Source organism: Thermobia domestica, chromosome 2, assembly GCF_964235325.1.
Source record: "Thermobia domestica chromosome 2, izTheDome1.hap1.1, whole genome shotgun sequence".
NCBI lineage: Eukaryota > Metazoa > Arthropoda > Insecta > Zygentoma > Lepismatidae > Thermobia > Thermobia domestica.
Window position 1 is genome coordinate 128299658 of NC_137455.1, and position 17976 is coordinate 128317633.

General features: G+C 34.2%; 1 protein-coding gene across 1 annotated transcript in view; it reads left to right on the forward strand.

The window, feature by feature from the left end:
- The window catches only part of LOC145675496 (palmitoyl-protein thioesterase ABHD10, mitochondrial-like), a 56806-nt gene extending 39086 nt beyond the window's left edge, over window positions 1–17720 (forward strand). The window contains exons 4-6 of the mRNA XM_081745950.1: window positions 2042–2203; window positions 8720–8932; window positions 11863–17720. Of these exons, the coding sequence (XP_081602076.1) occupies window positions 2042–2203; window positions 8720–8932; window positions 11863–11868 (381 nt within the window). The 3' untranslated portion in view covers window positions 11869–17720. The remainder of the gene's footprint in view (window positions 1–2041; window positions 2204–8719; window positions 8933–11862) is intronic.
- The last annotated feature ends 256 nt before the right edge of the window (window positions 17721–17976 follow it).

The window sequence follows — 17976 nt, forward strand, 5'->3', positions numbered from 1 at the left end:
TGGCTGAGCTAACATTCTATGGAGCTTTGTTTGCAATATTTTGCTGAAATTCAGAGAAACAGAGGTGTTGAACGACAAGGCACGCAGTGAGTGGCAAAAACCTGCGTGACATCAGTAGTGCAACTGCATTAATCGAAATTTCAAGGGTGACCACTCATTGGTTATCTTGGAATCATGGTTGAGTGCATTATGGTTGTGAAATCAATTTGTGGTTGCTTTATAGTAACAAGTGGCATCTGTGTAAGATTCAGTTACGTCAAAACCTAATCCAGACAGGCGGCTTAAATTCGTTCAGTGGGTTTCAGACCAAATCGTTGCCAATCTTGCTCCCAGGATAAATATTGTTCAGTGATGAAGCCTTTTTTTTTTTTTTTTTTTTCACAGTAAAATTAAGAAACAAAGTCGTAAGTACTGGCCTGATCCCAACCAATTGTGGATTGATGCTTCCAAAGCTGTTGACGGGGATGAAGCAATGACAGTTGAAGTTTGAGGCACATAAATTGAATGCCAGTTTGTTGATGTCATACTGGATGGTGCCCAATAGTTACGCATTCTGCATAACTAACTGTTGTCATTGTCTCTAACTCCGGACAGTGCACTATCATGCTGTGTGATAATATCTGTCAGTAGCTGGGTGAATAATTTTCTGGGCTTTATCGGCCGGCGAGGACCCGTAAAGCGCCCTTTCCTTCGGTCTCCAGATTTCCCACACCTCTTGACTTCGAGTCACCATAAGGATCTATGTTAATATTCATAATATTCAGCAAGGAATCCAGCATTGCAGTACGGTAGACCTGCTCCTCTGTCTTCACGAAGATAGGGTAAAAGATTTGATTTGTGTGTCTGGCGAAATGACCATTACATTAAACACATGTTATAAAATAGCCACATTTTCAGAGATCAGAATTATTTTAACGAATAAAGCTATGCCAAAATTAAAATCATTAGTGTCATAGAAGACACTAATGATTTTAATTTTGGCATAGCTTTATAGCATAGCTAACTAACTTTAATCAGTGTGTTATATAACTGCTGTCCCATTTAAATTCTCGATTTAGATTCAAGATTGACGCCATTGTGCTCATAGACCTTATCATGTACGCCATTTACACACTTGCTGAAGCGTTTCCAAAGGAAGGATGTTTACAGACTTCTTTCACCCTTCCATTCATATCAGTTTGTACTATATAATCTAAAACGCTCGGAAATGTATTATATGTCTACTATGGTCTTTTGCAACGTTAATATTGAAACTAAATAGGGCCATATAAAAGTTATATGTATATAATTATTTTGCTTCTCTAAGAATATGCGCGTTCATATGAAGTTCTTGTCAGGAAACGTTTGAATTAAGTTACTGCCTTAATTGTATAAAGAATATTTAAATGTAATTTTTTTCTCACATATCAGCACTTCGATATAAGAATATTCGAGTCATCTAATAATTGAATCGGTGAGTGGAAAAAGAGAACATTCCACAATATCTTACTTTTGAAAAACAAAAAACAAAACTGCTTACGAAACTACCGTTGCTTATATACAAAAATATATGTACCATATGCTACGAGCTTCCAATTTCTAAAATACTAGCAACGTAATGAAATTGGATGTTTAGTAATACGAAAGTGGCTATCGCGTTTATTTTAGAGTATTCTCCTTTTCCCGACTCAATTATACTTTCCAATATTTGTAGTGGGGGCCGCGGTGGCTCAGTGGTAGAGCGTTCACCTCTGGTGCATGGGGTCTCGGGTTCAAACCCTGCTCCCGCCAAGTGAACTTTGTGGTGAACAAACACCGTGTGCGTGGGTTTTCTCGGGGCTCTCCCGTTTCCTCCCACTTTCTTCATTCCACCATTTCATTCATTTCTCATAATCACCGTCTCCTTTAGCCTAACCGGCATAACCGTGGGACGTAAAACTCAAAGATTTTATTTTTTTTTCAATATTTGTAGTGATGACACAAATGTAGTTGAAAAAGTGCCATTTGTTTGAACATATTACTTAGTTATGATATCACAATAACAATTATGCATTTCTTTCAGGGGAAAGCAAGATTAGATGCTGGGAAAGTATATAAATTTACCAGTGAATACTTAGAAATGTTTATGAGGAAGGACTTTGCAGAACGCAGTCAGAAACATGAGATTGATTTAAGTAAATCCATACCAATCAAAGTTCCTACCCGTATATTGTGTGGAATGCAGGTAAGTCCTTGTGGAATTTTATTATACATGTTAATCTAAATAAGCATAAATTAAATATTAAAATTGTTTATTTATGGATTCTGCAAGAAGGAGAACTTAATTACCTTTTTCTTCCTTTCGTCTTTATGTAATGGATAAGAAGTTCCTAAACCCTCTTATAATTGCTTAATAAGATCCCAACTGGTTTCAATCTAATTTTCTTTTCTATCTCCTCCTTGTATTCTTTCTTTTCTGTAGTTACAGTTATTTTGCAAAACTTAATAACGACAGTATTAGTAGAAATTAAGGACAGAATCACTAACTATGGCTATTAGCAAAAGCCTCGAGCGTAGAAAGAATTACTACGTAATGTCACTAAATGATCCTGCCTTGGCGATGAAACATCAATAGTTCTCTTCTGCGGTGCGGTGGTTCAGTAGTAGAGTGCTTATTTCTGTGTATTGCGTTCCTGGTTCGATTCCAGCTCTTGCCAAGTAGGATTTGTGGTGGACAGACACTGTGCGTGGAATTTTTGGAGTTCTTCTGTTCTTTCACACTTTCTTCAATCTACCAATCCGTTCATTATTATCATCATCGTTTTCCTTACCTAATAGGTAAACTGGAAAAAGACCTCGTTACGACCTTAATCCAGAAATAAACTCTTCCGGCACGGCAGCTTAAGATATTTATATCTGAGAAGAAAACTACCATTGTTATGCACAGACGCGCACGATGACGTTGTCTTGTAATCCAGCTCTCTTAGAAGTGATTGTTAGGGTTAATCTTGCATGATGTATGCGCATCCGTCCACTGCACCAGATTCAAACTCATGTCGTGGTTAATAGTAGGTCCCGTCCTTCATAACCTCGAAGATACATAAGGAATCAAAACACGAAAATTGAAACTCACTGGAGCGCGTAGTTGATATTTGTATACTTAAAGTGAGTGTAAAGCTTCGACTATGCTAATAGGAGGCAGCACGTTTTCTATACCTTTCTCGTTTATTTTGTTAGGACAGACAATATTCGCAATAACTTAATCAGATACGAGAGATGAATATTCTAACTTTGTCCAACCATAACTTGAATATTAGGGTGGGCCTAAAGATTTTTTTTTAATTTCGATCGCCCGGGTTGCGGAAAAGTTGCCTCGTGTTAGTGGTAGTCAACACACAAAATTTGGATTTTTTTGGTCATACCCTTCCTTTGCCTCATGGGACTTGAACATTTTATAGCTACAGCTATGCAACCCGCACGACACTACGAAGAAAATTGTGGAGCACAGCTATAACCTTTGGTTCTTTTTCACAATGAAGCATTCCGAGGCTGAATGTAAAACGGAAGATAAAAGTGAGATGCGATATTGTTCCTATGTGGTTAAAAATTATAATCAAGTAGACAAAAAATTGTATTTTTATGTTTCAATTTATGTTCTTCATATATGGCGTGAAAAATATGTTTTCAACCTTACGTTGCAGATTTTTTCACGTATATCGTGAACAATTTCTTTAAGACCTGTTTATATTATAAAGAAAATTTTAAACAAGTAATCTGATATCAAGTAATTTTGAAATCGGCTGTGTTGTAATAGAAAATATATTACCTACAGCATTGTACACTACTATAATAATAATAATACGTAAAGCACTGTTTTATAATAAGTCGGAAACATTGTAATTTTATACACAGTCCAGCAGCCTGTGTGTTTCTGCGCTGGCCTGACCTGACAAAATAGTATTAAAAGATTTGAGTAATGATCAGCAATACCTTTTAACATTTGTCGAGCCGTTTCCGAAGGTTTGTGTCCACCAGATCCTCTGAAGGCAAAGCCTGGACCAATTGTCATGTTCCGATGGTTGATGACAGGTTCTTGCATTCTCCGATTATATATTTGAACGGAAGATCAAGAAGAAGCATTTCGGTCTCTTGCACAGTATATCAGCAAAGTATTTACAGAAGTTTGGTTTGAAATAAAGCGAAATTCTTCTCTCTCTCACCAACGGGACCCGACTCTTGTGGCTACTCGCTCGATTTGCATAATTTCTTCCAGAGGAATTAAGAATCCTGTATATTGTGATTAACTGCAGCGCTTACTTTGCCCATCTGGAAAACTTGTTGTTGGCAATGACCACAAGCAGAACATCTAAGTTTTAGGATTGAGAAATTTTTAAAAAGTATCGACAAAGATAGAGATCAAGTTTTTCGTGAATTTGTTCCGAAAGTAAACTTAGACGCAAGTAAATATCATGAGATCATCGATTGTTTCTCAACGGACATCACCAAGCCACCATTAACAAGAGAATTTTCTTCGAGACAAATAGAAGAAAATATTAGAACGGTGGCTACAGCTTCTGAGGAAATTAGATGTTTTCCGTGCTATACGCAAGCGGTGGAGAGGATAATAAAACTAGTTACAAAAGCGTCAGCATTAATGTGTGGAGCGGATCGAAGAGAATGCTTTCTTATGGCAAAATTAGAGTCTCGAACAAAAAATGCAAAAAATGAACTCCAAGCAGGACTATCAAATGTAAACGAGCCAAAAACGGAAACAAGTAGGTGGAACTCCATTTGCAGCCAACTCCTCATGGTGGGTTCTGGGGAGTTTCGGATTGTATGTGCAAAGAAAAGCTGAGAGATACAATGAAAGGTTTATCAACAGTTTTTCATTACCTATATTCATAATGTGTTTTGAAAACATCAATACAATTTCTTCGTCTAATTGATTATAATTTTTAACCATATAGGGACAATATCGCATCTCACTTTTATCTTTCGTTTTATATTCAGCCTCAGAATGCTTCATTGTGAAAAAGAACCAAAGGTTATAGCTGTGCACCACAATTTTCTTCGTAGTGTCGTGCGGGTTGCATAGCTGCAGCTATAAAATATTCAAGGCCCACGAGGCAAAGGAAGGGTATGACCAAAAAAATCCAAATTTTCTGTGGAGACTACTACTAACATGAGGCAACTTTTCCGCAACCCGACCAATCGAAAATTAAAACAAAAATAGCTGTGCAGTGGAATTTTCTTCGTACTGTCATGCTGGTTGCACAGTTGCGGCTATAAAAATATTCAAATCCCATGAGGCAAAGGAAGGGGTTGACCAAAAAAATCCAAATTTTGTGTGTTGACTACCACTAACACGAGGCAACTTTTCCGCAACCTGGCCAATCGAAATTCCAAAAAAAGTTTTTTTTCGGCCCACCCTATTGAATATTATTCAGAGGATTATTCGTGAAATTTTAAATTATTTTGTTTTATACATTGCTGAAATCATTTAATTTTATTCTTCTGAAACTCACTCCTAATAATGAAAAAACAAGATATAAAAAAAAATCTGCACGGATTATTCTCTGATTGTTGATTAGGGTTGCCAAACGTCCATATTTTGTACCGACAGTTTGTATTTTAAGATTTCTCTTATGAAAGAAACAGACATATGTAACACAGGAGGCTGTAAAACACCTGTGTTACAGGTACATGTTCCACGTGCCTAAAAATGACCCCAGTTTAACCACCTGAGACATGCGTGTAGGTACATATATGTATAGTCGATGTACAGGTATTGCATGACATGTGTTAAAACGGTAGATCTAGTAGTAGATTTCCATAGAAACTCATGTCCAGTGGCTGGCAATGAATAAAGTATGAAGTGCAGCCGCTGTACAGGTAGGAACATGCATGTTAAAGGCAAGGAAGACTCCTGTGTTATGAATAAAAAATTGAACAGTTGTATTGCATGTTAGAGGTAGTAAACATGCATGTAAGCATAACGGAGACATGTTACGTGGGGTCTTGCATTTGTGCAAAACAAGCGTGTCACTTATGGGTAACACACGTGCTGAAAGTGCATGTAATCCACATATACATATAATACTTATGCATACAACAGATAAGTTACAGGTACATGTAACATGTTTATTAGAAGTATATGTTTATACAGCTTATATGCATGTAGGATACATGTTACATGTTTGTAGCAGGTATGCAAAACGTTTCTGCTTGAATGAAGAGGTGGAGAACACTTGCAGTACATTACAAAACATTTTGGTACATGTATTACGCATGCGCGAAACAGGATGTTGGTTACATGCATGATGCATATATGTAAAAGCTCTGTTGCCTGCAAGTAACAGGTGAAGAACATGTGTCTTGGCATGTACGAGACGTGTGATGTACATACATTGCGCTTGCACCAAACATTCATGTCACTCGCAAATATAAATGCAGCTATACTGCGTATACCGATCGTCGCTAACGCGCCTGCTCCCTATGGGCGCACCACGCGCTCTCGTGCCCTGACTCGGTTTGTTGACATTCGTACTTTTTAGAGGACACGTAATATAAGGTAGTTTGTGTTTTTAGGTTGGGTCGTGTTTTGTACGCTGTAATTGTTAAGTCCACACACTGTTTATACTCAGCCCTCCAAAAGTCAGTTTGCATCCATCAATGTAATCTTCCTTTATGAAACACTTTCTAAAACAGTGGTTTGCAGCAGAAACGATCATCAGCATTTTCATGGCATATTAGTTCGCCGGCATACTATTAATCTGTACGCAATTATTTGCTCGTGCGCCAAGAAAATAACACTTTAGAACATATTAGTATATTATTTAGAGTTAATAATTTTATAAGGTGGCACCCATATTCCCTATCTGCATGAACTGTAATAAGTACTATTATGACATAACACAGATAGCAAAAAAAAAAAAATACTACATAAAATATCTTTCCCTTGAAAGAAGTGGTTCCACGCCAGTGGATAGTGTACTTTTTCCAGCGAACAATATCTCCTCTATCGGCACACTTCGACTTGTGTACAATGGAGACCATATTATTCTCCCACTCTATAAAGACATAATTTGCCATTTTGAAAATTAAATTATTCCTCTCATCGAAAGGAAATAGTTATATTTTCGAGAACGAAACAAACCAAGGCACACGAAAGACGGTTGCTTATGAATGGTAGCCCGAGCGAGCACATGTTCGAACCATGTGCTATGTTAATTCGCATATTCTTAGCATGCATTATATAAAATATGCATTTGCAATAAGTTTCGATTTCTTCATAGTAACATTTAAATAAAAGTAGCGACAATTATTATTAATAGGGATGGCCAAATACGGTAAAATTGTAATAATCCAGACAAATTCATGATGAGATGAAGGCTAGGTATGACAATGATTATTCATCTTATGAGACCATTGTAAAGTAAAATAGGAAATTCCAAACTGGTCATATATCCCTCACAAACATCTAAGACCTGGAAGACCATCCCTGATGGACGATGCGGCCACTGTGAAGAAAGTGGAGTGTTTAATCCTCAAAGATAGACGTGTAACCATCCAAACGATTATGAAGAAGACTGGTCTCAATTATGATAGTGTGTGGTAAATTATCCATGACGAACTTCACATGTCTAAGGTATGTGCGCACTGGGATCTCGTTTGCTGATACCTTTTCAGAAGCAAGCACGGCGTGACCTTTCTCAACAGATGTTGACGCTGTTAGAAAAGGATGAAGAGAATTTTTTTAGGGCGCCTGTAACCATGGATGAAACGTGGATATATCAGCATGATCCGGAGACCAAAGGAATTAGTCTGGCATTATTACCTTTGAAATGCAGAACTTTATCGCACTGCGAGCCTCAATGTTATTCATTTTTCACTTTCGTCACTTTTGGCTCACCCTGTAAAATTAATCATTAGGAACCCATTTCCTTAACATCGTGATCGTAAGAACCAAATGTAATACTGACAAAATTTCATCATCATATCTTGATAACTTATAACTTATAATTAAAACTTTACGATACTCCCTCGTACATGTACAGTCACGTATGATTGCATGTTTCTGGACCTTTGACATTGAAAATGTTTCACGTATGTGTCATATCTATATTCTCTCTGGTAAATTCACGTGTAAGTGTTAAAAAAACATGCATTTCACAAGTATAGGCGCCTGTACATCACCTGTTTAAGTTATTTGTATCTGTACATGTAACGAATATTGCCTGTAATTTGCAGTTTTTACATAAGAGTTGTGTCCATGTCTATATCGTACACCCTAAAAAGTGATAAAATGTCCGTATTTTTATATTGGATTTGAAAATACAATACTCTTTTTTTTTCTTTATTTCTTTCATTGCACTGATTACACGCATATCAAGGAAAATTGCAGGAGTTTTGTACTCTTTAACACCAAGACGCATGAAAATTCAGAAAACGTAAGTTGGTCTCTATGACAGAACTGCAGTGGCCTGTTGAACAAAATAAAAGCTGAATATTTCAAACAGCAAATAACAAGGTGTGTTGGGAATGATTCACTACTCCGAATCTTTCCCTTTCGAGTTTGTTGTTGCCAGATTGACAATTTTAAGAAACTGAAAAATTCAGACGCACAATTATATTTTGCAGAAGTGTACATAAAACAATGAGAGTTTTCATATGAATTATGAAAAGTATTTGTTTGTTATTTTTAATAGAGAAATACTCGTATAGTCAGAATTATTTCCCAGCTTCTCTTTTCTTCCATTAGGACGTGACTGTTCCTTATACGGTAGCCTTAAGAGTCGCAGAGCATCTCCAAAGCCAGGATGTAGATGTAATAGTGAGAAAGCAAGAAATGCATCGTTTTACAGATCCAGAGGATTTGGAACTTCTGTTCTTGGTAGTGTCTCAATTATTGAAAAGCTACCCACTGGAACCTGTTCAACAGATGAAATACGATGAACTGATCTTTAAGTCACGGGTATTGTGATAATTATAATAATTGTATTAAGTTGATATTAAGTATATTTCTTTCTCCGTTCTTTCTAGACCTGCAAGATTGTAAAGATACTTGTGCAGTAGATATTAAAAACAGACTGATCGAGTGGGTTGTAGAGAAAGTAGATTGCCACATTGACATATAAAGAAAAACTATCAATTCTAGACATAACACATATTTGTATATATATATATATGGGTGGGGTGAGGTGGGGGGATGAGAGAGAGAGAGAGAGAGAAAACTGAATGCATTCTTGTGTACTGCGACGAATAAAAAAGAGATTTCCTCTAACTTTTTTTTTTGTGAGAAAACAGTTTAATAAAAATAAACTTATTAGTATTGAATAATGAAATGAGTATTTGCGTGTATATGTGCTGCGAAATTTCGTTCTCTCAACTCTCTAAGAACATCTTAAGGCAGGTTTTACCCAGATAGTACTAAACTGGTACTTTCTACATTTTTCTTTTTGATTTACGTGAAAACAAAACATCTGGTTGTAGCACACTGAATAACTAAGAAGGCAGAATATCGAAAACTTAAGAGCCAGAACTACTAAACCACTAAAATATCAGCAAAGAGACTTTCATTTACAATTTTTGAAATTTGCAATGTTGTCATAAAGCTAGTGTTGAAACTTACCGATGGTAGACATTTACTGTATTTCAAATATAACAGCAGATATAAATAAACAACGCATTATAACTAAATAATTATTTTATTATTCAATACAGAAAAGTGTGTTAATATGCAAACCTTAACGTATTACCTTATTTATGTTACATGTGAATACAACATCTGTAAAGAGCACGTCAGTAATTCCAAAGGAAATTCAGCAATTTCAAGTTTATCGCAACTTTGTTTCGGTGAAAGCAATCTAAATGATGGGCGTATTTTACGTAAAACAGCTCGAGATAGAAAGGAAACATTCTTTATTTTCTGTTCAGATACCAAGAATCGTAGGTTCACTAATTTGTGTAGAAAATGTTATGCAAAATTAAAAATAGACATACCATGCAACTACAGAATATTTCTATTTTTGTTGGTGTGTTAATTGATAACACCTTTTCTCCGTAAGAAGTTGTCTGCTCAATAAGTTCCCAAGAAACGTGACGTACTGTAGTTATAATAAGCGTGTATTTTCATTATTATTATTTATTTATTTATTTTTATTTTTTTTCAAACTTTGTTTAAAATCGTACTCATTTACAATTTCTTTAGGCCAGGCCACAGAGAGAATGAATTTCGTTTACTATTCGATTCTTTATTTAATTCATTATATTCAGAATTTTTTAAAAATCTTGCCATACATTTGCCATTTTTCTAGTCTTAAGAAATAAACGAAATCTATTTAATTGTTTAGATCGGAAGTAGAAACCAATTTATAAGCGCTAAAAAGAAACTACTCGAGACATTGGATTTTATTAGATTGGATGTCGCCGATTTTTCGTGAATGTAAGAACTGCTTGCTGATTTTTCTATAAATATTAGATTGAATTTTATTGCCTTTCCTATGGAAGGTCAAATCTTTTTAAAAAATCTTCGTCATATTCAACTGTATACTATATTTTGTGATCAGTATTATTAAGTTCAACCAAGAGAATTTGTAGTTAGTCCTTCGTTTGTAAATATTAATGCATTCGTCTGCATATTTATAATATTTTATGTAGTTTAGCTATTCTTCCTGCAAAATGAAAGATTCAGCGTAATTCATTACTATATTGGCTAATAGTGGAGCCAGTCCTATATGCTGTTTGTGACTTTATTTTGGAGCTAAAAGTAATTAGTTTAGTAGTTTGTAACCACACTTCCAGAATTTTAGAGATTTCTTATATCTCAAGGTCATTAAATTTATAGTTTCAATCATTTTTGTGTACTATTAACCGCGAAGTTCCTGGACAATTGACTAACTGAGTTAAACGTTATCTTTCACGCCTATAGAAGCTAACCTCAAATACTTTTCTTTAGCCAGCAAACATAGTTCAGTTTAACCATGATTTGTGTGTGTCTATTTTGAAATATATTTTTCAATCTTTTCTATACGTAGAATGTTTTCTTTCCGATACTGTATGTTTAAGAGGGACATCTTTTTTAGAATAGAAGGGCAGAATAAGGAAAGGGGAGGATAGGCGATAGAAGGGCGTGTCGTGTCATTTTCTAAAACCACTCTGCTGCTTAGATGTTCAGGATATCGACAAAAAAAGTAGGGAATGTAGAGTGAGGGGAAATGTAAAATTCGAACCTCAGTTTTCACGATGTGTACACTGTGATAAACCAAACTTTTTAACGTGGTGTACACTGTAATACTGCAACTTGATTTCCAACATAATTATTATTTGATTGGTTATAACATAACTATTATACTTGACTATTTATTGTAATGTTAACATGATGTAAGTCCTGTTTTGTAAACGAAACTATCCTTTTGTTTTTTAAATTAAGTTGTCCTCACACTTACCACTCTTGTCTTTTTGCAAACAAGAGTTATGTTTCAAACGTATATGGTTCATTTGCAGATTTCTGAAGGAATAAAAGAGAAAAAGTAACTAAAAGTTAAAAAGAAGACCTACATGAATGTAGGTAACTGAGAAAAGTAAATCCTCACGGAGATTTCATCTTTCTTTCTCATCTGTGGTACTGGAATAATGAAATACCACAGAGGAAACGGGAAGACAAGTTCCTGGCTATGTTTGAGATAAAACATTGTTTTAAAAAGTAAAAAGATCAGAAAATAAAATTCTTTGGGAACACGTAAAAATGTTTTGCGAATTTTGTTTTGAGTAGCTTTAGAGATAATGTACCAATTAAAATAATAGATACATTATCATATATAATCACATCATAATTGGTTTTTAACGTAGAAGGCGTTAGTTTTTATCATACTATAATTGTTTGTTTTTCTTTCTATGTTTCAGACTTGAGTTGGTGATGATGAATAAACTGTTGGAAACTGATCCACAGAGAGTAGATTTGATTGTGCTGTAAGAGGAAGAATAATATCCAAAGATATTTCAAACAACTCGCTGCTAGTCAGAGCAATAGCTATATATTGATCTAAAAACAAATTGTCGTTTTCATATTCTAAAGAAATGAGATTGTTGTTTTTATGATAAATATTTTTGATGCTTTATATTAATATACATTTCAGATGAATATATAAATTTTTACTACTGTTATATGGTTTTCTTTGATATAAGAGAAAATAAGATCTATTAAAATCAGTCAGTGTATATATATATATAAAGTGCGGAGCACTTAATAAACTGAAAATTGCAGTTGACATTTTGTTACATTTGTATATAACCAATGGTGCTGTAATGTATTACAGTTTTCCTGCTAGAAAATAATTACTAGGATTAATATGCTTAATAAGTTATCTTTTCAAAATATTGTGTAATTAAGTTTATAGTGGCTTCACTAAATGAATTTTGCAATTTAAGCATTATTTTGCTCACGTGAATATATATTCAGTTGAAGGTTTTAAGATGAATTTTCTTGTACGTAAAATTAAACCTTCGAACATGTTGAAATTGTAATTGTAACGAACGATGTAGATTACAATGGCGGTTTTGACTGAAAAGTCCACTGCATTGTAATTTCATAATTTATGATTTTAAAACATGATTGGATATTCTAGTTCATTATAAAGTTGTCATAATGTTCGACTAAGCCGTGACATCGTTTCGCGGTGTTTCAAGTATCATCGCCAGTTTGTTTATTGTTGTGACGTATCGTTATTCTGTTTCACTTTTGCATTTGTAAGTATATTACAGTTTGCGCCTTTGGTGCAATGGTACTGGGCTTAACTCTCGGTGGGAGAGAATAAAAATTTAATTTTAGAATCATTCATTAATCTTCCGTCTCCTTTAGTCTAAAAGGCATAATCGTGGGACGTTAAACTTTGACTATTTCATTTCGTTTTCATTATTGCATTGTGCATAATCTGAGTTCAGATCGGTTTCTTTTCTTCTATTTTGAGTGGTATATTTCATATTAAGGAAAATGTTACCTGAAAAGTTGTACAATATTAATGATTGTGTTCAGTTACTGTGAAACATTTAAATACATTAATCAATATAATGTATATTGGGGGGGGGGGGAATCAGGTTAATTTGGAGAAGATAACAATTACTCTCCAATCTTTCTGACTCAATATATTGTTTTATTTTTATTTTTGCATATTTATTTTTTTTAATTGCGAAAAGTTCTACAAAGATTCAGAAGTGTTCGTTTTTTGTACTTGATTATCTTTTGTGTCTTCCGTTTTGAATTACTTTGTATTTTTATGTTGATAAGAGCCAGTATGGTATAGATATTGTGATTTTAACACTGCGTTGTTAAAATATTAAAGACGAAATTAGTATCCTTTTAATATTTTAAAAGACCACAGTAAACAACGTGGCAAAATAGTATTTTACAAAGTAAATACTCTTAAAAACTGTAAAAGTCTCCATTTTGTTATTGAATTTGATTGTTTACAAAGTTCCAGAAGTTTGATTTTCTGAAATACTTAAAGTTCTTTTCCCACCATGTGGCGACATTTATATTTATTATATCGTACCTTTCGAAGGAATGGGTTTCAGCTGCCTTTGGTTGTACGTAAAGCTTATGATCTTCCGTATCTCGTAAGCATTTTTTAAAGAATATTTTTCCTCCCCATAATATTCGTATAACTATATTGTAGGTGTATTCTTATTTTTATTCTTGCAGTTTTCTAATCCTTGTTATGCTTTTAAATAGATATTTCTATTTGCGTATGAAATAATAGTACAAAGTTCGAGACTGAGATCAGCAGTCGATTTGTATAATGCAAAGAAAAAAACGAAATTTTTGTTGTGTGATAAGTTAGAAACTAAGTATATAGATCCTTGCTTCCCTAGCTTTCTTGTTGGATTTGGTGAATTTAAGATCCAAGGAAGAAAAACAAGTACTGATACATTTCAAACGAAAGTCGTTCAATATTGCTATTGTCTGGCAGTTCATTGCCGCAAAAGTAAGCTGTTTTCTGTCATTATTTTTTACGAGTAAAAATAGCTGTTGTCTTTTTATAATACACTTTATTTTCCTTGTATAAAAATTCGAGGATTCTATTTTTTTTCTTTTTCGTTTCTTTCTTTTTGTTTCTTTCTTGAAGCAACAGTAAAAAGGATCAGAAATTATGAAATTAAATTACTCCAAACGCACAAGATTTTTTCTTGAAATACAAGTTGTTTATATTTTATTTGATTTAGGGGATATTTCTACGTATGAAATAATAAAAGCCACCCTAAACTATGTATCATTGATATCAATAAATTGTCAACAATATTGCAGAAAATTCCGAGGTAGCTTGCTTCTTCACTAAAATCAGAGAATATTATGTATTTTTGTGCCTTTGTAGGTTTATAGTTAGATTGTATCTGTAGAATGCTATTTTCACTAAACGTGCTCAGCAACAACTTAGTTCTATATTGTAAGTTGTGCCCCTTCATGATTAAGTAACTAACATCCGTGATCCCGGATTCGTATCCTCTTGGGATATTTGCGTCGATTACAGACCTTAATGGTGGTTCGATTCCCACTTTGTTTTAAAAGCAACAAGTCCTGTTCATATAACCTCAGTGCTGAAACGGATGTTAATTTCCAATCAACCAACCAATACATTGCAATGTTCTTTAGGTAGAGTCAGAATAATGAGCACGGGAATTTAACCCTTCACCCTCTTATTATAAAAAATATCTTACATAAACTGTTGTACAAAGCTTTTAGGAATTTTCTATTAAGTCTTTGGTTACTATAAATTGCTTTCAGTATAGGTTATGAACATTTTCCTTCGGCATACAATGTTGTCTTCGGGTAGAAAGGATGTTTGTCTTTGCCCACAGTGGCTTCAGACGGGATAGGTTATACTCCGTAACTCGTACCATCCCTGGAACAGGCATTCAAAGGGTTATACTCCGTAACTCATAGCAATCCCAGGAGTAGGTATTAAAGGATAACTCCGTAGCCCATGGCGGCCTCGGGAGTTAGGTTTGTGGGTGAATGATCAGCACTGGCATTCCTAACTTCTTAATCCCGTCGTCTGCTTTTATAACCGTCCTTTTGGAGGAAGGACCTGTGGAGAAGTCGTCGGATTTCTTCGTGGCCTTCCGTGTTCTCTTCGTTTCTTCCTTAAAGTGTAGTTTCCTTCTGTCGTCTGCCACTGTTTGTTTATCATCGTAAAAACATGTATTTATAGTCGAAACATGTGGATGTGAGTATATGGATCCTTGCAACATTGTATGCTCTGTAAGTTCAGAAAATAATTTGTACGTAACAAATTTCGTTATTAATTCTTATACTGCAATTTCTTCTCGGGTATTTTAGATCTTTCAAACATCGAACTACGTCTACTTATGTAAGTGTCATGTTACATAAAATTTCTAAGGTGAAATTATATTAAAGGTAGTTATTAAAAAAAAAACGAAATTCTTGCATTATTAAATAAAATCAATATTCTGAATTGTAGTTAATGGCTTGTGTATAGAGCTATAAATATGATAATGAAACAAGTTGGCACTTGATGTAGTTTGTATAAAATGATATCCAGTTGCGAAGCGTAATAGCACACGTAGGGTAGGCTCGATAAACTAATATTCCCATTTAGCTACAAATATTTTGAAGTGCAGTTCATGTTTTCTTCTGTCTGGGATTTGCAGGGGGATGAAGGGAATTTCCTCCTCACTTGCTGTTTTCACTTCCTGTATATTTGAAAATGGAGGGAGAGGAAGAAAGTACATTCTGTTAGCTGTCAAATTTCTTGGATGTGCGTTTGTTACGTGTATCTCCCACTTTAAAGCAAGTAAAATACTGCATTTAATTAATACATCACGTGATAATGACTTCACAAGAAATGTTAATGCTCAGAAGGAACTTCATTTGAATCAACACAAGATATTTAATATTTATTCTATGCAGTGGCATATTTAACGGGGTGGCTTTAGGGCCTAAGCACTCACCGAAATTATATCACAAATTTTTTTTGATTTATATACTGGTATATTGCAGAATTTTCATATTTCCAGGAACAAAGTTAGCAAAGCCCCTCCCGAAACAAGTAAAGCCCCTCGAAACAAAATCGTAAATACCCCACTGATTCTATGAAATGGAAAAAACTAAAGTTACATATAAATATTATTATTTTATTCTGTACTGTAGCATTTGGTAAATTTATACATATGAATAACGTATCAGACTTAAATTCTAAAAGCTATTATGGACTAGGTCCCTTGTAGAAAGAAAAAACAGCTACTCTGAATAACTCCTGAGAGTATATACCTAAATTAAACAAGTTATTACTAATAGAAATACATAGTTCTACACAGAAACTTCTTACTCTGTGTTAAGAAAATCATTCTATAGCAAATTAGCATTGAAAGATGCCTTCAACGCTAATAAACTCCCAGAGGCGAGCCTTCGCACCTTCCCAACAATGTGTGCAATCCCCAGCGATAATAGCTTCGCTCCCTGAGTAGCATAGCCGGTAAGCCTGTCTAGCGAGCTAGTGGGGCTCAGACGGAAGTTTCCAACCTACTATTTTTTTTTTTTTTAACCGAAAAGACCAAAATGTTGAACTATTCACTTTATTTAAGAAATCAAAAATAAAGAAAATATACGGTAGAAAACGGGGTAGGCCCGGCCTCAGAGCCTGATAGCACGCTTCGCCACTGATTATATCACTATTTTTTTTACTAGATGGTATTTTTTTTTTAAATCAACATAAATGTAGGTAAAACTTGAAATTGTACAATATTGTGGAAATGCGAGTTGCACTTTGCAGAAGATTTGAAGTGCTACTTCTTTTTGTGGTATTAGTTTCTTTTGATATATATGTCACGTTTTTTCAATGAATTATACATGATAAATATAATTTGTTAACAGGTTATTAATGCTCATAAATAACATTAATAAAATTTACAGAAATTGTCTCCAATTTAGACTTGATGATAACTAAGGGAAAACCAAATTAAGTAATTCGATGGATTGGTAACAAGAATCTAACTTAACGGATTCAGCTTCCTAATAAACTTCAAGTAACAAGAAATCTTGAATTCATACACATACACATTATGTAATGTTTTTGTTGGTAAAATTACGTCAATATTGGAAAAATGTAAGCGTATTCTATTCAAATCAATTGCTTATACATAAGTGGTCTCAACAATGACTCGCTTCCTATTTCATTGATTACATCACAGAATATTTTCAACATAGTGAATTTAACTTTATCTTGCTCATGCTTTTTAACATTTATTACATTTTATCTTGAATAATGAGCATCACTAATATGTTCCATGGTTTGTGGCTGTGTAGAAGGAAAGCAGTATATTATACTTATTCTAAATCCTTTATTGTATTTCTCATTATCTTCGGGTGTTTAGAGTTGTTAACAGTTTAGAGTTGTTGAAATTTTACTTGGGTGCTTGTCTTAAAACATATTAACGGAATTCTATATTTCTATGAAGTTTTCGTATTTTTATAAAGAGATTTATAACAAGTTAATATTTTGAACTAAAGATGTATTTTGTAATCCTACAGTGGTAGAGAAAATCTTGATAATATATAGTTTATAGAGGTTTCAGCATTTTTTCTTCCTTTTTTTTTTAACATGGCTAATGTTTCGGCGACAATTTATGCTATTTCTTTTCTCAAATACTTCGTCAAATAGCTCATCTTAAGTTAAAATTTAATGTTATCTTTTAACTTCATTCATATGTACTTGTCTTGTATCATAGACAATAAAGAAGAAAAGGAGTTCTAATTGTTTTTGTATCAACAATACTAGTATGAATGGAAATATAGTTCACAGCTGCTAGCATGATTAAGCAGTCCAAGGCATTAGGGTAGCGATCGCAAGATCTATCTGTTACTGTTTGGAAATCCGTTCAGGGCATGGTTTTTATGTCATTGTCATTGTCATTTCACCATTCATTTCAGTAGAACAATTCATTTCTCATCGCCTGCGTTAGCCTAAAGGGTAGAAGCGTAGGGTGTGAACCAAAAAAGATAAC